This window comes from Drosophila subpulchrella, chromosome 4 (genome assembly GCF_014743375.2).
Source record: "Drosophila subpulchrella strain 33 F10 #4 breed RU33 chromosome 4, RU_Dsub_v1.1 Primary Assembly, whole genome shotgun sequence".
NCBI lineage: Eukaryota > Metazoa > Arthropoda > Insecta > Diptera > Drosophilidae > Drosophila > Drosophila subpulchrella.
Genome location: NC_050608.1, coordinates 581911 through 605413, shown reverse-complemented (window position 1 = coordinate 605413; position 23503 = coordinate 581911). Strand labels below are relative to the sequence as shown.

The 23503-nt window shown below is 36.8% G+C and overlaps 1 protein-coding gene across 17 annotated transcripts in view; it reads right to left on the bottom strand.

Annotated features, from left to right (window-relative positions):
* LOC119546202 overlaps window positions 1–23503 on the bottom strand; it is a 54194-nt gene extending 30691 nt beyond the window's left edge. For 5 of the 17 annotated variants that reach the window (XM_037852455.1, XM_037852371.1, XM_037852536.1 and 2 more), the window contains exons 1-3: window positions 6950–7028; window positions 6413–6472; window positions 427–6357 (exon numbers count right to left, since the gene is read on the bottom strand). In XM_037852455.1, the coding sequence (XP_037708383.1) occupies window positions 427–6306 (5880 nt within the window). In that variant the 5' untranslated portion in view covers window positions 6307–6357; window positions 6413–6472; window positions 6950–7028. Of the gene's footprint in view, window positions 1–426; window positions 6358–6412; window positions 6473–6949; window positions 7070–17084; window positions 22176–22227; window positions 22357–23152; window positions 23269–23369 lie in introns of those variants that run through there. The other 12 variants (XM_037852967.1, XM_037853218.1, XM_037853392.1 and 9 more) reach the window with 8 other exon arrangements.

The window sequence follows — 23503 nt, the reverse complement described above, 5'->3', positions numbered from 1 at the left end:
TTAAAGGTAATATTTTTAAGACCGAATGATTCCTTTACAGAAATCCGAGTCCAAAGAAAAACAAATTCATAATTGACTGATATGAGAGAAGACCATTATAATCATACTATGATATAAAAACTTTAATCATTTTACTTAAGTAGTACCTTTGTATCTGCGTGTTTTTTAAGAACAACGAGTTTTTAAAGCAGATTTCTTAATGGAAAAACAAAAAATGTACAACTGGGAAAAGAAATTTTTAGACATCGAATTTTATGTGAAATCGTTTTTTTATCCGCTTTTATCCGACCCCTCATTGTATTCCATTTGATTTCATTAAAAAAAAGGTTGATTCAATCCGACGCCAAGACATCATAGTTACTGACACGATTACACTGGGTATAAATTAAGAATTTGGTTGTCTGTCATAAACTTAGATTTAATTACCTTTTCCTTGTCCTTGGTCAATTCATCTTCCTTAATTTTATCTTGATTATTTTTCTCCTCGATCTTGCGCTCCTTTAAAGTTTTTAATAACTTCCACTTGCTACTGCCAAGACCCGCTCCACCATTGCTACCTATAACCTGGGATCCATCAAAATCTGATTCTTGACTAATTAACTTTTTAGGGCTCTGAGATGGACCTAATTCGTTTTTAATATTATCCATTGAATGCGTATTACTCTGAGCAGGTTCCAGGGGCTTGTTTTTCAAATTTTTATCAAGAAACTCTGGATTGTCCAGCAAAGGGTTTTCATCATTTTTAATACATATTTCTGCTTCGCTTATCTCAACATCGCTCATCTCTGCCGGTGTATCAGGTCCAGATGTCTCACTAGATGCCGTTGATTTAATTGGTCTATCTTTTTCTTCCTTTTCTGCGTCGAATTTGGTAATACACTGGTCAAAGAGTCGATTATGTTCCTTTTGCTCACATTCATTTTCAGAAAAGCATGACGAACTTGAACTGGCTTCATCGTTAGAAATATTTACATTTCGATCACGTGCTTTCTTCTTTAATCGTCGCAATTTTCGATGTTTTTTAGGTAGATGACATGCAATCCCCGCGCCTTTATCTTCCATCTCGGCATCGTCATTCGAATCCATTTCTGAGGCTGCCACTTGGAAATCGCCGTTTACATCCTGCCAAGCGCTATGCATGTCACATACTGTTGCAAATTTTTCACCTGCTGCCTTTGCAACAACAAACTCTTCAAGAGTATCGTGAACAAATACGTCTGCCTGTAAATTAACGACGCTTTTAAGCTCACTAAATACTTCGGACATCCGTAACTTTACACTTTCACTTGGAGAAAAAGTAGTAAATTCCTCGTCATTTTTACAGACATCAGATCGAAATCGATCTCCTCCGTTAATATCGTTTTGGACCAGTTGCCCTATCTGGGAAAATAGCACCTCATCATCATCACGTGGTTCGCCAGATGCGACTCCAGAAAGCTCTGCACGTTGCTGTTCCTGTTCTTCTAGCTGGCGAAGCTCATAATAGAAGTATTCGTCGTCTGTGTCTATGCTATCCTCAGTGCTTTGCCTACGCGAAGAAGAGAGAGTGCGAGCAGAATGTTGACTTCGATTATCGTCATCCTCCCGCGACCCATAGCCAGGATTGTTTGGAATGTCTAAACACTGCTGCGTGACCCACAAAACACCACTGGCACTGAGATTACGAGTGACTGTTGTTGTTGTGGCTGCTGCTGCTGTTGTTGTTGTTGTTGTTGCCGTTGTAAGTAATGCACTTATTTCTGTATCCCCAACATCTTCAGATGTTTCATGAATACTTAGGGTGGGGACATTCACATCAATGTTGGCCGAGTTTCCAAATATGTTCTCATCGCCGAGGTCGTCAATATAAACTGAGTTGAGTTTTTGAAGGCACGCCTGTGACGATGTTTCCAAGAGAATCTCTGGCATTTTGATGGTAACATTTTCCACATTGCAAATTTCATTACTATTTGTAATGGAATTTTTGTCGAGAGGAATTGTTGTCGAGACATCAATGGTTGATATGGGGCTTTGAATCTTTTTCAGGTCACCCACAACAGCGAATAAATTATGTGACAGACTGTCCCTTACCTCCTCCATTGAACCACCTAATTCCTTTTTATTCTCATAGGCACAGGTGAGTTGTTTAAAATCTTCCTCTACATCATCCTCGTATTGATTCCTTGTAATTTTACTTCCGATTATAGAGCTTTTATCGTTATCCGATGAAGTAAAGTCCGGCGTATCTAATTCAGAGTCCGACAAGTTACAGCCGCGGCGCAGGAGAGAGCTGTGCCGTTTGTAAGTCTTCGCCTTTTGCATTAGATTATTCATTTTCGACGAAAGTGATTTTTTGTGTACACCAGTATCACTTGGAGTAGGTTCACCGGCAGCGGAATCTAATGAAACAGAAGAGTCGGGATGAGACAGCCGTCGCACGAATGGGGCTCCTGTCGCTCTTCGTATAAGACGCATTGGTAGCTTTTGTAATCTTTTTGATAACTGAACCTGGCTTCCACTTACGTTTGACCGCTTGTGAGATATTAACGGACACGACCCTGCCTGGCCACGAGGCTGTCTTTGATTGCCTTGACTTTGCACATCACCGGGTAAGGACTGAGATCGATTAAACTTCGATATACGCTTAAGCTTTAGATTATCTGTTAAAAGGGTATTTAGCTTGTTCCATACCTTTGGTGGCTTAGCAGACGAATGTCTTGATACAAACTGTTGATGTTTTTTAGCATAGGTAGAAGGATCAGCAGAGTTGACACTAGATACAGATTCAAAACCGTGCTGTGATTGATTTGAATTGGCTAAGCTAAAAAGAATTGGCACATGAGCTTCAGAATAGTTATTAGCATTATACTCAAGATGAACCGGTGGAGGTGAAACAATTGGTATGTACCCGGATTCCTTAATAAAACGTACTTGATTTTGTTGTCCTAAATAATCTAAATTATTGCTGCTATTGTAATCGGTAATAGAGTTGGATGACGGATAGAATACAAGTCTATCTGTCAAATAGGGTCTGCTTGTTTGATGCTGCGATTTTTCATGATCCAAAGATGCTTCCACACGGCTATACTTTGAAATGTTTGAAATGTGTGGCCGTTCGACAGTTTCAAGATTCTCACTTGGGTATTTATTTTTTACAGTGGCCTTTAAAGAGGATTTTTGTGTTTGGGTAGTCAACAGGTCTGGCATACGGGCAGAATTTAACCGTTCGGTAGACATTTTTTTTTTATCCAGTTCATTAATCTGGTCCCATTCTAGCATTTCGTCAACAGTTGAAAATTTTTCGATCTCGTTCAAGTCAGAATTCATATCAAAGATAGACTTGTTTTCATAGGCAGAGCAAATGGGTAAATTTTTAGAAAGCTCTTGAATATAGTTGAAGTTTTCTTCTGATATTACATAATCGTTCTGTTTACCAATATTAGTTTTGTCATAGCCGGCCGGTAAACTATTAAAGTTTGAACTTCCAGCTAATGGCAATGAATGATACGATTGCAATGAATCTTTACCTTTTTTCTCTACGCCATTATTACAGAAAAAATTGCAGTTTTGGATACCAGCTGACACGGGGGAATTGGGTGACCAACCGCTCATCGACGAAAGGCCCGAGTCTGACTTCGCATTCTTTTGTTGGTGAGAGTCAATATCTCCACTGAGTTCATTTACGGCCTCGTTAAAGGTAAGGATATCGTTGGGAGCTGGTGGGGGCGGACTGAGACTGGATCGGTTTGCATCCATTATTGCATCATTCATATCAGCCGACACTTTGTGTTTCTCAGGATTTTGTAAATGAAGTAGAAAAATCATGCTGTTGTGACGCTCCAGACTCTTTTTTAAAGACTTTATATACTCATCCTCATTGTAAATATTTTTTGTGGAACTTCTAAAATCATCGGTTGAGTTGGTATAGCTGTAATTGTTTTCATATTCAATATCTGAGTTGAAAGGTTTGTCTACTTCCTCAGCAAGCCCGCTTACAATTTGGTCTATTTTCTTTTTACGGTTTATTTCAATCTCTTGAGTCTCGAGAATCTTTAGCTGTTCATCTAGATCGGAATTATTTCTCAATAAATGTGCACTAAAACTACAACCATTGGATGTAAGAGTTGGATTGAGACTGTGAGATGAGATCGTATTTGCACGCGGTTTGTCTTTTTTAAAATCGTCCAGTGAGCTACCAACTAATTTTTTTAAAGTGTCAATATTTTTATTGAACTTTTTCATTACTAGAACAAATTTTTCATTCGTATTCGTAATTCGAAGCCTTCGCAATTCTTCAGATAAAGTAATCGGGTTAAGAAGGAGCAGAGTCAATTTTTTATCGACTTGACTGAGTTTGTGAAAAAACTTTTCCTCTGACCATACTGTGTTGCGTAACTGACTAATTTGTGATGCACTTAAAGATTGGAGGCCTGCAATTTTATTTATTTCCTCTATTAATGTCTCTGTTATGTTGTCCAAAATTAGTCGGATGTCATCACTTAAATAGGTGATACTAGTTGGTCGAAGATTGTCTAACCCATTCTGTATGTTGTCGGCTCCAACTTCAATTTGATCACCCCTACCTAAGAGTTCCGTACCCAATTCTACAGTATCGTTGTTAATAATCTGTGACGACTGTGCTTTCGCAAGGATACATTTCAGTTTATTTATCATGTCCATTTCATTTGTATGATGTTTTTTTTTCCGATGTTTTCTTGACTCCCTACTGAAATTGTTGATTGACTGCCTTACGAGACTGGTTTCTGACGTTTCCAAGGACTGCACTTTTTTAACATCGTTCTCTTCCTCATTGTTTAAGGCTAAGGAAGAAGCTAAGTGGCCACTGATAGCTGAAATTTGTTCGTGGGTAGCTTCAGACTGATGGAGCAAAGCATCCACCTTGAATATCTCAGAACTCAAGTCATTGTCACGATATGCCTCGTTAAGTTTCTTGTAAAAGGATTCGTTCATTTCATTGACAATAGATGAGATTTCCGTTCCTCCGGTATCTTCAATGGGTAATACTTGATTTCCGCCCTCCCCGGTTTTAGAGGCTGCTAAACGAAAAAACTTAACATCTTCAATAAGGCTATCTACTTCGTTGCTTGTCTGTCTTATGTGATCACCATCTAAATCGACATACGATTGGTCATTTTTGAGTCCTTCTCTTGGCTGTGAAATATTAGTAGATTTTCTGGTTACTTTCGATGATGCACCTGAGGATGCCGAAATCTCATTTAAAACTCTACGTCCATTTATAAATTCCTTCATAAGTTCCGCACGTGCATTATTTGCCAAAAATTGCTGCTGCTCATAAAACATAAGGTTGGAATCTGAGTAAAGTTTTATTCTCGATTCCTCATTTGATGTTTCAGTGCTCAATCTTTCGTCATTCAAATCAATATTTTCGAAATTAAGATAAGGATTGTCAGAATCTAATGCACAAGCTGAATTTAAAAATACATCCGACTCGCGAGCCTGCGTAAGCTCTGTTACTACAGTGTGATTATGATCTCCAAAACTTAGTTCTTTATTATAGTCCGGATCAGATGGTTCGGCCTCTAAGACCATGTCTATGCCCATAGTATCGTCCATTACCAATGGTAACAATTGATCTTCATCCTGAAATGAAGGATATTCTAATCCTTCGAAATTGCTTTGCTGCTGTTCTTGATTTGCTGCTCCGATAAGGTCCATAAGATTAGTAACTACAGACTGTTGTTCTATTGATATGTTTTCAAGCTTCTCCAAACGAACCCAAATCTTTCCATACTCTGTAGAAAGCAAGTCCAATGCACGCCAAGCAAACTTTAACTCTGTTTCGAGTAAACTAATCCGCGTAGCAATTTTATCCATATAATCGGAAATAATGTAATCGGAGTGTTGCTGCGAATTGTATATTTGACACAACTGCTGTTCACTTTTTATCGACACCATGCTTCCATTGGTGTTTTGATAACTGGAATATGACGTATCCAGGCCTATGGGCGACTTACATATTGGTGGTTGCATTTGCGATAATTGTTTTTGAGCTGGGGTCAAGTTTACATGGTGCAGGGAATTAACCCTCAGTGGGTAATCAGGTCTTTCTGCTGGTTGAATGAGGAATTGTGCCCGAACTGAAGCGGCAGCTGGAGAGTTGGCTAGTGACGTCGCATACATAGTTGATTGTTGTTGGTGGCGTAACTGATCCTTTATTTGAATCTGGCTCTTTAGAGCGTTTTCTGCGAAGATAAGCCTTTCCTCGGTGTTGGATTTTGGGTCCCGCTTTTGGAACTGGCTTTTTTTTTCTGGCATCCCTGGCGCCAACGGCTGAGAAGTGTTCATCGTATAGGTTTGTGGAACCGTTTTTGAAATTAGTTCTCAAATGTTTCTAACCTAAATAATGTTGCCTTTAAAGATCTGCTGTTAATGCTCTTTGTAAAATACATACGTTTAATCCGATAATCAATACGAAGCGCCTGAAACACTGAATGTTTATATACATATGTACCTAAAACAATGTACAGATTTTAGTGAAAAAATAAAAAACAAGTATACATACATATTAAATAATGTTCCAAATAATATGTATATATGTTGAAAGCATATTTCAATCAAAACTGACTTTTAACATTCACTTTATTTTTGAGAAATCTTCAGTTGTTTTAGATCCAACAAATTAAATCTTTGGGTTAGATTACTTTAAATTGAACTCTATGCTGAAACTCGTACTATACGTTATCTAGTTCCAGTTTTAAGATTGAAATAAATTTTACTCGTATGTTAGCCAGTGTTCGGACATTAAAGGGCGTTTGCAGCTGCCACAAATGTAATTTAATTCAAACAAAACTCTTTTAAAGCCTTGAATATGGCAAAGTTATTATTTTGCACAAAAATTATGTATACGCAATTGAACAAAATGAAAATTATGTTCTTTAAATTTTTCAACTGTCTTTTTCAACTAATACTGTATATTAATACTACGCACAATTATTTGTGCAGTGATGTGATTTGAAAAACGTTGAAATGTAAACTGCTACTTAATAAATTCTTCTTTGTTGCGCCTAGCTTCGTTTTCACGGAGCTACAGCAAATAAGCATTTATGCGGTTGACGCTTACGCACTAAAAACTTTAGTTTTTAGTACATTCACCTTGGAAAAGCTCATGTATACAGACAAAAAATTTCAAGTCTGAGTACGAAAGCGACAATTTAAGAGAACAATTTGGCTTCCTTCTGCGCATGCCTCGACCATTTCCTATTCAACGCTCTTTAAGTCAACGTACTGTTTAGAGTTTAAAAGCTTATTTGTCGAATTCAACAATTCTAATCTGTATTGAATTTTTGCTGATAAGGAATACTACATTTGGTAGTGTTGTAATTGCACTTATTAATCTCTAATTTTATTGTATGTCCCCAAACCGCGTTGAAGAAACGCCTTTCAAGCGAATTCCACCTTTACACAAATTAGGTTGAAAAAGAGACATGGACACCCGGCACAGCTTTGTATGTTTTTGTCCGAAAAGCTTTTTAGCAAGTTAAGAATAGCTATGTGTATTTTAATAATAAGAAGAAAACGAATAAATATATATAAATTTAATTCAATCCTTAGTTTCCTAAGAAGCTGCTGAATAATAGGGGAGTCGATACTAGTTAACTTATAAAAGATAAAGTTTTATATTCCGTTAGGAAGCATGTCCTTTCGGCTTAGGCCGAAATCTCACCTCAATCAACAAGACCACGAAAGAAAATTTCCATACAAAAGTAAAAGGCGGTAAATTTAATTTACCAAATTTAGCATGGAGATTTTGTAGACTTTTATATTAAAGTACGTACTTGTGTTGAAAATTAACACGAAAGAAACCAATCAATTAAATCTCTTAAAGCTTTTAGAAACAATTTTTTCTTGTTACTCTAATTTTAGTTAGAACTTAACTTGTTATATGTTTTGCCGAAAACGATATATAACGGGTGTTGTAACATTTTGACATTAATTTTCCGGTCTTTCCTATATAATACAGTCGTCCGATTTTTATTCAATTGAATTCGTTATTTTAAAATATAAAAAATTATATATTCGTCCGATTTTTAAGTAGAAGTTATAGTTAGTTATAATTATTTTCCTATTATCTTTCCATTAATTATCCGATCGTTCCTTTGGCAGCTATATGATACATTCGTCCGATTTTTATACCCTTGCAGAGGATATTATGATTTCAGTCAGAAGTTTGCAACGCAGTGAAGGGACGTTTCCGACCCTAAAAGGAATATATATGCTTGTTCAGAATCACTAGACGGGTCGATCTAGTCATGCCATTCTGTTTGGAGGTAGTATATAATTCGGAACGATCCAGATCGGTCAACTATATTCTACAGTTTCCATAGGAACGATACAAAAAATTTTAAAACAAGGCAGAACTATATAGTCGAGTACCTCGACTATCAGATACACGCTACTCAGCTAAAGGGACAAAAGAGAAATGGAGATATGGAAGCAGCAAAGCAAGGTTGAAATGCGCCACCTACCCGCGATCTCAATAGATGGTTATGTGGGCGGTAGTCAGATTTATGCGTGGCAAAAGTATTTTGAGTCAATCGATAGGTATTGACGAGACTAATACATTTCACTTAACATTTTTTTCAGGCTTAGGCGGTTTGTGGGCGTTAGAGTGGGCGTGGACAACTTTTTTTGGATCAATCGATAGGTATTGACGGAACTTATACATTTCAGTAAACTTGTTACCTAGCATCAGAAAAAAAAAATAACCCAATACTTTGATTAAAATTTTAAATTAAATAAAGTGCCAGGCATTTCTATATTTATGATCATCAAATCAAAAACATAATTGATTAACAACAATTGAATGTTCAACCAGGGAAAATGCTATAGTTGAATGCCTCGACTATCAGAAACCCGTTGACCAGCAAGCCAACTTCAAAATAAATATTCCTTCGAGTACTGGCAAAGGAACATCGATGCTTAAATTGTTATCTACTTTACATTTTACACTTTTCACTTTTATCTACTGGTCGTGGCGTAATGACAATGTTCTTGCTAGACACAAGCGCAAGGCCATTACTTTTTAACCAATGGTTGACAAGCGGAACAAAATAATAAAAAAGGTTTTAATTTTATATTTTTTTTAATAGGACGATTTTTGAGCTTTTCAAGAAAAACTTACTAAAAAAAATAAAAATATAACTAATACATTTGAAGGTCTACGAAGCCAGAAAACGACACTTACATGAAGAGTTTCCGTTTGATACTGTAGAAGAATGCTTAGCTTACGTGTACGTTCTGCCGTGGATTGACTATTTTCTACTTTATTTTGGCTATCGCATATCGGATAGCCCTGATTCCACTTATCGCACATGAAAGATGTAGATCGTTGACAGAATTTATCATATAAAATGTTCATCGAAATGTTGCTGTTAACAAGTTTAACAATTCAAGAGAAATAAATTACGCCCGAAGCTTTAACGTATATATACCCTAGGCATACTTAAACGCAATAGTCGAATAACTCGATACCTGTCATTTCAAATTATATAGTTTGAATAGAAAAATAATCCTTTTAGCTAACCTATTAATAAATTAAAAATTGCAAAATCGAATAATTTTCTAAAAATAATTATTTACCCGTTGCTAACGTTTCAAATGTATATTTTGATATTTCCAGTATAATCTTATTAAGTTCAAAAAGACTTTAGAGAATAAGATTTCCGACTTCGAAACATCAACTCTACTGTGAAAATATGTTACCTTATTTTTCTGGAAATGCGGGCAACAAAATTTCCATTTACGTGCCACTTGCTTATTCGAGTTTTTGATTGCCCACATTTAGATAAAAATTAAGTACAAAATGTAGCCATCTTCGGCAAGCCGAAATTCTTATACCCTTGCAGTTTTGGTAAAATAAAAACGAATTTTGAATCCAAATTATACGTTACTCGTAGAGTAAAAGGGTATACACATTTTTAAGTGTTTTGAGAAAATTTAAATGAAATTTCGGTATTATAAATACATGCCAAAAAATTTTCAAATCGGACATTTCATTAAAAAAGGTAAAAACCAAATAATAATCAATAATTAGAAAATTTAGTCGAGGCATGCAGTAGGCGCTATGGGCTAGGTGGCGTATTAGTGTAAACAGCCGATTTGCTGCAAGCATTTCTCTATCCCTTTCGTACTCCCCTTAGCTGAGTAACGGGTATCTAGTAGTCGAGGTCATCGACTATAGCCTTTTCTTTTGTTTTATTTATATTTTGTTTTGTTTGTTGGCTAAAATTAACTAATCGCTCAGTTCAAAACATATTCACTTAAAACTTTACCACTCCTAATTTTATATTCCTGGGCATATTAAAGAATAACCTACAAATAAGTTGCGTTTTTAAAAACGGAGTGCAGTCTTATTCTAGATTTATAAGTCGAAAAAACGGTCCCTCAATACAAACAAAAACAACCGAAAACTTTTTTACCGATAAATTTGAAAATGAAATTGAAAAAAGATGACACCAAACTACCACAAACTACTTGTAGGCTTCAACAACGTAGAGATATATATTTTTAGATGCAAGCGCGTTGATCTAATCTTTGATGTAACTATTAAATTTTTTGACCTACTGCTAAAAGTCTGTATCGACTACAGAACACAAAGACTATAAATATTAAAAAATATAAGCAAAATGATTTTTGAAAAATTCTTTCTGCAGGTACTATTATTTTCGTTTGAAGAAACTTTTTGCATCAAAAAATTTAAGTTTTCAAGACGAGGAAAAAAGTTCAAAAAGTAGATTTTCACACAAATTCGTCCTTTTCAATAAGTACTAAAATATATTGTATCATTCAAACGGCACTTAAATTATCTTCCCATTGATGTCAAAGTTAACAAAAAGTACGTTCAAATTACGAGTATATTTAACTTTTGTTTTGTGAAAATTCTTTTGACCACCCCTGTATATTCTTGATCAGCACGACTAGACGAGTCGATCTAGCCATATCCGTCTGTCCGTCCGTTTCTACGAAAACTAGTCTCTCAGTTTAAAAGCTATCGGGCTGAAACTTTCCCAAAAGTCTTATATCTTTTGCAGGTCGGAACCAGCCGGATCGGACAACTATATCTTATAGCTCCCATAGGAATAATCGGAACAACATTTTTATACCCGTTACTCGTAGAGTAAAAGGGTATACTAGATTCGTCGGAAAGTATGTAACAGGCAGAAGGAAGCGTTTCCGACCCCATAAAGTATATATATTCTTGATCAGGATCACTAGCCGAGTCGATCTAGCCATGTCCGTCTGTCCGTCTGTCCGTCTGTCCGTCTGACCGTCTGTCCGTCTGTCCGTATGAACGCTGAGATCTCGGAAACTATAAGAGCTACAATACTGGGATTAGGCATGCAGATTCCTGAGATTCCTGCGCAGCGCAAGTTTGTTTCAGAAGAGTGCCACGCCCACTCTAACGCCCACAAACCGCCCAAAACTGTGGCTCCTACAGTTTTGATGATAGAATAAAAATTTTAACTGAAATGTATTGTTCTCATCAATACCTACCGATTGACCTAAAAAAAAGTTTGCCACGCCCACTTTAACGCCCACAAACCGCCCAAAAACTTCAAAAAGTCGTAAATATGAACGCAGATATCTCGGAAAATATCAAAGATAGAGAAACGGGATTTCATATTTAGATTCCGTAGGCTTGAGCGCAGCGCAAGTTTATTACGCCAATATGCCACGCCCACTCTAACGCCCACAAACCGCCAAAATCTGTGGCGCCCACAATTTTCATGCTAGATAAAAAATTTTAACTGAAATGTATTGGCCTCGTCAATACCTATCGATTGATTTAAAAAAAAGTTTGCCACGCCCACTCTAACGCCCACAAACCGCCCAGGCATGTGGCGCCCACAATTTTCGTGCTAGATAAAAAATTTTAACTGAAATGTATTGGCCTCGTCAGTACCTATCGATTGATTTAAAAAAAAACTTTGCCACGCCCACTCTAACGCCCACAACGCTTAAATCTGTCTACCGCCGGTAGGTGGCGCATTTGCTGCTTGCATATCTCTATTTTCCTTTGGCCCCTTTAGCTGAGTGACGGGTATCTGATAGTCGAGGTACTCGACTATAGCGTTCTTCCTTGTTTTTTAATTATATCTTTGGTGTTTTCTAACATATAACCTCCGAAGCTTGGAAATAACATTTTTTAATTAGTTTTGAACATCGAATTTAATTTTAACAAAATCGGACGACTATATCATATGGCTGCCTTAGGAACGATCGAAAAATTTGTGGGAAAATAATATGAATCAAATTATAGCTTCGGTGTTTTTTGACATATTATCTTATATTATTGGGAATATCATTTTTTGAATTTTTAAATTTAATAATTATAACTGCAAGGGTATACAAACTTCGGCTTGCCGAAGCTAACTTCCTTTCTTGCTTAAAATATAACCTCCTACGTTTTGAAATAACATTTTTTAATTAGTTCTGACCTTCGAATTTAATTTTATCAAAATCGGAAGACTATATAATATAGCTATCGGAAAATTGGTCGTAAAATAATATGAAACAAATTGTAGCTTCGGTGATTATAACTGCAAGGGTATACAAACTTCGGCTTGCCGAAGTTATCTTCCTTTCTTGTTACTGTTACACTTTCATTGCTCTTTCTCCCAAACCAATAACAATTTTTAAAGTTTTGCAATCTTTTAAAAATCCGAGTTTTTAACGGAACAAACCATTTAATCTGACAACACTGACTAAACACTTTATAATATGTTCTATCCGTTATTGAAACAATCTACAACATTCACTAAATACAATTAAACAATTTTCAATTTTGCAGCTATAATAGTAGTCTCCTCGCTAACACTCCCGAAGCAAACCGTCAGTAGGTGGACAGGACAGAATTTTCTTTCAATTTGTATAACTTCTTGTTTAGTTTGTAATTAAATATTCGTCTTAAAGTCCTCTTAAATTCACCAATGGCAGAGCTTGATATTTCCGCTTTATTTTGATCAAACAAAAACACCTCTTAACGAGGTAAAATGTAGTGGCGAACGCGCCTTTAACAAAAATTTCTGATATCAACAATTGTGATGAAAAATGATATTACATTCGATAAAATAAATAAACTATATTAAAATTATGATTTCGGCCCGCAACAGTAAATATTTATTTACCTACAAGTAGATTTTCCGTTGTAGCGTGCCGAATGCATACATTTAATATAGCTTTTTTATTTTATCGAATGTAATATCATTTTTCGTCACTATTGTTGATATCAGAAATTTTTGTTAAAGGCGCGTTCGCCAGTACTTTTTACCTCGTTAAGAGGTGTTTTTGTTTGATATCAGAAGTTTTTTTTGCACAAGAGAGTACCCCAATACCATTACTAGGAGTCGTCCCCATATGGCTTGGCTATTGAAAAACCAAACACACAGATTCGACCCCTAATCTTAGCTGAACGACACCTTTAATAGCACAAGTTTGGAATCTCAAGGGCTGTATAGTTTCAGATTCCAAGAGAAATCTGTCGTTTCTTACATATTCCGCCGAACTAGCGGGTTTTTCCAAAGTGGAAGAACAAATAGTTTCCTATTTCGATTAGCTTCAGACAAGTAAAGGACCCTAAAACCATAACAGATTTTCCGTTTGAAAAAATCTAATAAGAATATTTTTCATCAAATTGGCTTTTTTCTTGTTTATTCCAATAAGTATGAAATATTTCCTATACGGAGCTGAAACGAATTGCACTTTTAATCGCTTAATATCTTCCAAACGGTAATTTTTAGGGCAAAAAGTGTTATATATCAAAAGTTGAGGAATCTCAAAAGCTATATGATTTGAAATTTAAAAAGAAATCGATCGACTCAATTTTGAGAAAATAGTCAAAAAGTGATTTCAAAAATAACTTTTTGACATAACTCTATATCTATTATATTCAGACAACTTTACTATATGAAGAGAATTTAGCAAATTAAATTATCTTTTCAGAGATATATAGCAGAACAAACTTTTCTATTTCAAGCTACTTTATACATCTATAGGGTTTCCAAAACCTTAAAACTAAGATGGGATGCATACAAACCCACAAACAAAGGGACAAACATTTTCATTTTGGGAGAAGAAAATCTTGTTTTTATACCCTTGCAGAGGGTATAATGATTTCAGTCAGAAGTTTGCAACGCAGTGAAGGAGACGTTTCCGACCCCATAAAGTATATATATTCTTGATCAGCATCACTAGACGAGTCGATCTAGCCATGTCCGTCTGTCCGTCCGTTTCTACGCAAACTAGTCTCTCAGTTTTAAAGCTATCGGGCTGAAACTTTCCCAAAAGTCTTATATCTTTTGCAGGTAGTATATAAGTCGGAACCAGCCGGATCGGACAACTATATCTTATAGCTCCCATAGGAATAATGGAAAAAAAAATGTTACAAAATTATATCTGGTGTTTTTTAACATATTACCTTGGAAATAACATTTTTTAATTAGTCTAGAATTTCGAATTAAATTTTATCAAAATCGGAAGACTATATCATATAGCTGCCATAGGAACGATCGTAAAATTGGTGGGAAAATAATATAAAACAAATTATAGCTTCGGTGTTCCTTAACATATAACCTCCTACGCTTGGAAATAACATTTTTTAATTAGTTCTGAATTTCGAATTAAATTTTATCAAAATCGGACGACTATACCATATAGCTGCCATAGGAACGATCGTAAAATCGGTGGGAAAATAATATGAAACAAATTATAACTTCTGTGTTTTTTTACATATAACCTCCTACGCTTTTATATAACATTTTTTAATTCATTCTGAATTTCGAATTTAATTTTATCAAAATCGGACGACTATTTCATATAGCTGCCAAAGGAACGATCGTGAAATTGGAAATAAAATTTTTAATTAGCTCTGAATTTATATACCCTTGCAGAGGGTATATTGATTTCAGTCAGAAGTTTGCAACGCAGTGAAGGAGACGTTTCCGACCCCATAAAGTATATATATTCTTGATCAGCATGACTAGACGAGTCGATCTAGCCATGTCCGTCTGTCCGTCTGTCCGTCTGTCCGTCTGTCCGTCCGTACGTCTGTCCGTCTGTCCGTCCGTTTCTACGCAAGCTAGTCTCTCAGTTTTAAAGCTATCGGGCTGAAAATTTCCCAAAAGTCTTATATCTTTTGCAGGTAGTATATAAGTCGGAACCAGCCGGATCGGACAACTATATCTTATAGCTCCCATAGGAATAATCGGAAAAAAATTTTTTACAAAATTATATCTTTGGTGTTTTTTGGCATATAACCTCCTAAGCTTGGAAATAACATTTTTTAATTAGTATTGAATTCCGAATTAAATTTTATCGAAATCGGACGACTATATCATATAGCTGCCATAGGAAAGATCGGAAAATTGGTGGAAAAATAATATGACACAAATTATAGCTTCGGTGTTTTTCAACATATAACCTCCAACGCTTGGAAATAACATTTTTTAATTAGTTCTGAATTTCGAATTTAATTTTATCAAAATCGGAAGACTATATCATATAGCTGCCATAGTAACGATCGGAAAAGTGGTAGGAAAATAATATGAAACAATATATAGCATCGGTGTTTTTTGACATATTATCTTATACTATTGGGAATATAATTTTTTGTGTTTTTAAATTTAATAATTATAGCTGCAAGGGTATATAAGCTTCGGCTTGCCGAAGCTAACTTCCTTTCTTGTTTGAAATACTTTTGAACGGGACATCGTATTTCAACAAATGAGGTGTATTTCGACGCGTATTCTCAGTAAAAATAAAACTAGCTAAACAGCCTGGGGCCTTTATACACACCGTATCGCTTACACTTTTACCCCTTTTTCTCCCAAGCAAATATATATTTCGAAAGTCCTGGTATGCAATCCTCTTAGTTTTTGCGATACCTTTCGGTTGGTGTATCACTCGTTACGATCGGACCATAATGGCAGATTTTCAATTCTGCGGCTATATATACATAGTAGTTGTCATGTCAATAGGACTCTGCGAAGATCGATGGTCTAATGTAAATGCAGGAAAATGGAAAAAATGGTAATTGTAAATTTTTTTTTATATTTTAACAAATCTTAATAGGATTTTTATCTGTTTGAAATTTAGTTTTCTTTTAAAAATGTACTAGCAACACACTGAAGCGTAACATTGCAGATTTATTTTCTTTTCATGCGTATTGCAACATTTTAGAGGTAAGTTAATATTAATATCTTGTGCAAATCGCAATTAACTTCAGTAAATTTTTATTAATTGACCTAAAAATGTTGCCACCGCCACTCTAACCCGCACAAACCACCCACGTATTTTTATTTTTAAGTTGAGAAACGGGTATCCGACTATAGCATTCTCTCTTGGCTTAAAACTGAGAGACAATCGGAATATCTTTATATACCGTCGCCGTTCTTTTACAACCTGAACATCTTTTTTGGGTCACATTTTTGGTTTGCTTGAAATTTGTTTTACGTATACTATTCGGTATATAAGTAGACACGTGTTTAAGGATTTAACTTTAAAAAAATATTTTTTAGTTAGAATTTTTTAAAGTTTGTTACAAAACGACAAATGTTAGAAAATACTCTCTGTTGGACATTTATATCTCCAGCTGCAGTAATCCAAATGACTTTATCTCTTTCATTCAGCTAAATCAATATTGTGAAAAAAAATTAGTGTGAAATTCGTTCAGTTTGCAACAGAACGACCCATATGAGCGTTTGTAACCATTTTTGTAACATTCGTATGATTTTAATAGCGTGGTACGGATTTAATTGTAAGAGAATGTAAACATGGGCTTGTCCAAACTAGCTTCCCCTCTTGCTGTGTCTGTGTTTTATTAGGGTCTGTTAACCCTTTTAACGCACGAGTTAACGGTAGGCTAAAGATGTTTAGCGACAGATAGCGAAAATATTGTAAATATACCCAATACTCGTAGAGTACTCCAACGCCCCCAAACGCCCATAGCTCTAAAGTCTGTCTAACGTTAGTTAGTAAGATTAATTGGTTACCTGAGTACCGGATCTCTGGTTTTATTTCATTAAAAAAACTTGTCAATGTTTTAAAAATAATTATTATGTACTTACATTAAGCTGCATGATTATTTTGTTGTATGCCCAGTGCCATCGTTGCCTAGCTGTGATTTCCGGTTGTCGTATCATCTGCATGTGACCACCAACGACTTCTTCGGTTTCACCCCTCATGAGTGATTTCTTCTTCAGCGGCATAAGTTTATTTATCTCAGCTAGATCAGAAAGCTGATCATTTATGTCTTCACTCCTTTCGTCAAGGTCTGAACACATTTTTTCTTTGATAAACCCCGTTAGATTTGACGTTGATTCACCAATAACCGTGTCAAGCTTGTGAAGAGAATTATTTGTAAAGGAGTCGCTCTTCATTTGATTGCCGGTTGAAGCCAAAGATGCATCCCCGTTTGAGTCCATTTTTATGTTTCGCCCTTCGATGGGACCAACGCTACCACTCGAGCTTTCATCTAGATAATTGCCGCTGTCTTCTTCACTGTGATAGTTTTCGTAAATAAAGTCGTCATCCTGTCCTTCGTCAATGAAATCTAATGAGGATTGTGGTTGAGTGGTCGATAACAGACCTTTTGTCTGCTTTAGATATTTCTTGTTTTTCGGTTGATGTAGTTGCTCTTGCTCTCTCTGCTGCTCGAGGTACTTATATTCATCCTCCTCATTAAAGTAATCCTCTCGATAGTCATAACCATTATTGACGTGTTCATAATAACCATTCGCCTGATTTGACGGTGTCGTCTGCTGAAGACCCATGTAGTAATCATCCTGCTCACTATCAATGTGATAACTCGGTTTTTTGCCGATTGATGAACTGACATCTACCTCTTCTAATTCTGATTCATCGTCATATATCTCGGTCGGCATCTGTTTTGTTAGTAACCCCGACTTACCATTGACTGTGGGCAGTTTTTTGCCGGTGGATCCTGCTGGCGGCACCGTCGGTAGTATTTTTGTACCATTACTAATGACTTTAGATTGCCCGAAAACCGCCGTGTCATCTTTAAACTGGCTCTGATTACCATTGGAATGGTAATTAACGAATGCTTTATTATCTGTATATGTGTTATATTCATGCATTTTGATATTACTATTCTCATAATCATCTCCAGTATTTGCGTAATGGCTTGGCAGAGACTCTTCATTGCTAAGTTGATAACTGTAATCGACATTCATTGCATCGAAACCAACTGAATCCCTATTCGATTCACGTTTAATCGCACTAGGCGAGGTTATACCGGATAAATCAAGTATATTGTGCGTTGTGGGTACAACTGATGGTTTCTGTGACACGACTGATGCTACTGACGAAGCACCTTGATTGACAGCGTGCGTTGCTGATTGAACAGCTGCTGCTGCTTTTCCTAAAATTGATCCGAACATGCCACCAGATGTCGTACCTCCTTTTTTGGTCGTAGACTCCTGGAAATGAACTGGGTCATTTTTTATTCCTGATTGCTCTATACCAAAATCCGATTCAATTGGAATATCGTGCAATTGACTACATGCGTTTATAGGATCGACCTGTCCTTCGCCTGATACGTGATAAGAATAAAGATTTTCTGCTAAGCCATACCCAGAATTATGGTCAAGCATCCGTACATTCATTATTTTATCTGTTAAAATCATCTCATCATAGCTTTCATCATAATTGTCAGAAATATTTCCTTCTAAAGCCGTATTGGTTTCTATATGTGCTTCATTGTAAAAATGATTTACCTCCGAGGTGTTTGGAACTGTCACCACATATAAAGTGTCCTCTGTATTCTTATAAAGACATGATGGAGACGTTGTCGTCACATAAGTTGTAATGCTTTCACTGGAAACATTTTCTGCCGACGTGGTTATAAAAGTAGGAGTCGTATCCATTTTTGGGCCATGTGTGTGTTTGGTAGAATTGGAACTTGAACTCGAGAGCAACCCACCGACACTTGGTACAAGCTTAGAAGCCAAATTAAAGCTAAAACCTTTTTTGGTGGTGTTAGTCGCTTGTGTGACTTCAACTGTTGAACTGACACCACTGAAAACGCCATCCAGTCCTCCTTTTAAGCCTTTCGAAATTCCTCCCAGTACGCTTGTTGCTGCAGATGCAACTACACTCGCCTTCTGTTGTGTCTGTAATGGCTTATAATAACCACCTTGTCCTGAGCTTAAATTCTGATTTAAGTCTCTTGTGTCCACGGTCTTTTCAATAATAAATTCAACCGAGGGCTTATCATCGATGTTCGTACTATTTTCCATGCTTGAAATTGGGACGTTGCTCGAATCATTCTCTGTTTCAATGTTTGCAACAGAAGCCGTCAGTTCTTTTATGTCGACATTAAAACTATCGTAAAAACTATCATCGAATGCTACAGCATGGTCCTCTATCGCATCAGCCTCTGGCGTTAAATTAGGTCGATTCGGAGGGTCTACTGAACATACTATGGTGGTAATTGGTACTGAGGGTACGTTTACAGTATTGAATAAATCACCAACTTGGCCTTTGATGGAAGGGTCTTGATTCTCAATCGGAAAGCTGGGCACGTTATATGCATCGAATAGCTCACCTAAATACGAAGGTAATGGGTCACTACATTTACTGGCATCATCTAACTCATTTGAAGGACAGGAAATTTCGGCATTAGTAACAGTATCAATGGTAACAGCATCAGAAACACTGTGAGTAACAGGTCTATTTTCTGAGAGGTCCATGATTGGCTGAGGCAAATCTGGTAACTCAAATTGCTTCATGTAATCCGTGTAAGATAGAATAGGAACTGATGACGATGGAGACCCTAAAGTTAAGTCCGATGACGGCGGTATAGCGTTATCGCTTGTGGTAACTGGCACCACTTCGTGATTATTTATGTAAACAGTTTTTGTGAACGCGTTGTTAGGTGGACTGCAACTAACAGTTGTGTTTTTGTCGGGAGGAGAACTTGTTGAAAATACGTTGGCTTCCGTTAAATTATCGGAAGTGAAATTCGAAGATATGGAGAGAGGAGGAATGCAACTCCATGATGGTAACATTATTGAGTCAGTATTAGTTGTGACTGTGTCGGGTTGTGTTGAAATATTGGCACCCGATCCAACCTCGAACGGTTGATAATTGACACCGCTAGCCGTCCACGTGTAAGAATATGGTAAGAGATGGCTGTCATCTGATGGCTCAGTCGATTGCAATTTGCTAAATTCAGTACAGAGCTCCCCATTGTCGTCATAGGAATGTGTTGTGGTTGATGTACTGGCAGCATTGGTGATATGATTTTCTTTTTCTCCGGAAAAAGTAATTATGTCTAATGTATAAGGCTTCAGATACTCAGATATGTTAAATAAGGCTGATTCAGGCTCGCTATATGGCTCGGGTGATTTTTTACCTTCTAAAATCGATTCGATCAAATTTTCATGTAGGTCTGGCTTAATGTCTAATTTGGCTTTGTCGATTTCAGGTAAGTGACATGTTGGTGAGTTCTGTGGAATAACATTGGATGGAAGCTCCGCTGACGGACTAAAACATTGTTTTGATTGTATTGGAGGGGATGGGGTCCATGACGGCGTGGGATCTGCATCGATGGATTTGATCAAAAATACTTCATTTGGTTTTGTACTATCATAAGGATAGACACTCGTTTTGGCTTCATTAGAAGCTGCTAAAGACGGGTATGAGGTTGTTGTTACGGTTTCTGTGATTTGCAATGGGGGAGATGCCGATTTTGGGTTCAACGAAGTTAATGATAATGCATCTGCGGCAGAAAACGTAGTCAAATTCGAATTGGGCATTGAATATGGTTTGGTCTGCGGTAATGATGTTGGCAGCTTTGGCAGCTGCTTGGGCCGATGATTTTTCTCTGCTACAGGATCTGAAGAGTATAACGGGGAGCTTAATGCATCGGTGGCTGTGGTGTTGGTATGTAGCGATGATAGAAACTGTGGCGTTGGTAGAACCTTTGGCAATTTTCTAGTCTTTGATATTGTAGCCATAGCAACAGGTGGGGTGCCCGTTACGGCACCAGAACCACCTATAGTGACTATTTCACCACAGCATTCCGGCTCCAAAAATCGCTCTGAAGCTCTAGTAGCGGCGTTGGTACTGATGTTGCTTCCTAGTATAGAGTCTGTTTGGATTTCAGTAGGTTTCTTAGAATGCTTTGAGTGAACTGCCACTCTAGTCTCACCAGATGCTATCACAGAAGCTGTAGTCATCGCCATCATCAATGAAATCTTCCTCTGCTTTTGTAGCTTTAGTTGTGAATTGTTAGTTGGCGGTGTGTCACTATATGTTGAAAGATTGTCGGTATTGTAATAACTTTCGTGGTAATCACTGTAATCCAAGGGTAACATGGAAGTGTATGGTCTTGACATTTGTTCCAAAACGTCATATGTACTGGATCCAGTGTCCATCGTAGCTGTTTGATCCATCCCAAAGCTGCAATGGGACTGTTCTTCCCTCTGTGCCTCGTCTGCATTTAATCCAAATATATCTTGACTTAAATAAAAGCTCGACCGATTTGTTTGCGGTAAAGCACGCGATGGCGCCGCTGGCACTGCATTGTTTAGGAATGTCGATGTGTAGGCAAAACCAGCATATCCATTGAGATTATTGGCATAGATATTCTGGTAGTCACCAGGCAGAAGACGACGGTCATATTCGTCTGCCCTAGCCATGCAGACACCATAGCGTTGATCTCCTTCTATGCACATACCTTCCGTTTTGAACTTCATGTCCATTTGTGTGGCACTTGGTTTTGATGATCCGCTCCCACATTTATTGACTGGCAGCTTAGGCAATATTTTCGATGAGGTACATTTTTGATTTGCATATTCAAACCCATATTGAGCTCCGACAACCGAATGATTTTCATTCCAATTGTCGATAGATTCCGATTCAGCATCACGCTGTTCCTGCGCTTCATAACATTCTATGTAATCGTAGCCATAACTATTGTTGCTTTTATCTACGGTTGTAGGTACTGTATCACTGGTGAGCTGGCATACACTACTATATTCGTCTGGTCCTTGGTTGCCTAAATTGTACGGCTCGCCATAATATTCTCTGTTGTCCTGTGCTCCGTAAGGAATGTGACTATAAGATGATCGACCGGTGTCAGAGGATAAGGCACCGTTTTGTGTACTATGAAAGTAATCATGCCTTGCGTAGTGCTAAAAGGAGGAGTTTTTAACTATTAACGAATCATTGATACCAAACACTCACCGTCATGTTTTAAAATGTTATTTCCCCGCACTGTTATCTGGAACCTGTTTCGTCTACGTGATATTGTTTAATACTCTTCCAGTGCTTGTGTGGCATTGTAGCGTCGGTCGGACATCAGAGAAGAGCAGCCTAAAAATATTTTTAAGAATTGGTCATTTACCTAAAAATATGCACAACAATCTTAATTTCATATTTCGTTGTTTCGTGTTGTTTAGAAATATGAATCTTTGCAGCACAGTATTGAGGTGCATACAAACAATTGTTTTACTTTTTTCTTAACCTTGACCTTTTTAGACACCTAAAACACAAATTATCGGGGATCTACAGAAATCGCTTAGCGCTGAAGGGCACGTTTTTAATGGCACGACTACAGTGCTGATCAGCGGTCGGCAGCCTCCCATTAAGCGGGCACAGGGAATAGTTTTGCTTGTCTCTGCCGCCACACACACAAATGGAAAACAAAACAGCTTTGTAAAATGTGCCGACCGCTGATTTACATACGTAAGAATATAAATAAATAACGATAAGCCCTGTTAATCTTTTTTCGCCACTTCAAATCTCAAAATATAACAATTATTGTATTGATTGGAAAACTATTAATTAGTTCGTGGTTGTTATGAATATGCACGAATTACTTTAGAACGAAAGATAGAAAGACCTTGGCACACAATTAACATGTATGTACATATGTACATACATATATATGTACATGCAAAAATTTGTAAATTGCGATAGCAGATTATCGCCTTTTTAAAGATTAACATTTAAATTACTTTCCTTGACTTACATATGTATGTTTGTATGTGCGTTTGTTAAGCTAAACTTCTAATCTATTAATACAAGCATATGTATGTAAATGTTTACATACGTATTTACACACAAAAAGCGTTTTTTACATGTGCACTCAGCTTAACACTATACGTACAAATGTATGAAGTGCGAATCAACTGCATATTTCTAGGCTGCACTTTTTTATGAAATACTGTTGGCATTTGTTCGTAGTGGATAGATAAACCAATGTTATTCCTCTTGCAACTTGGGGTCCTAAAATATTTGTGTTTCCCCACTTGCTAATTACATGTGTTTAAATAAAAAGTTCGTTTCATATGACTGACTATTTGTAATACATATAATTATATTACTTGAAAGTAATTTTAACTCCGCATTGATATAGTTCACAATAACTGAAAAATGGTTATTTTGTATTGTATAATTCCAATTCAATAAAAATCACTGAACATGCGCAAAGCAAAAAGTGGGTACTACCACCCGGGAA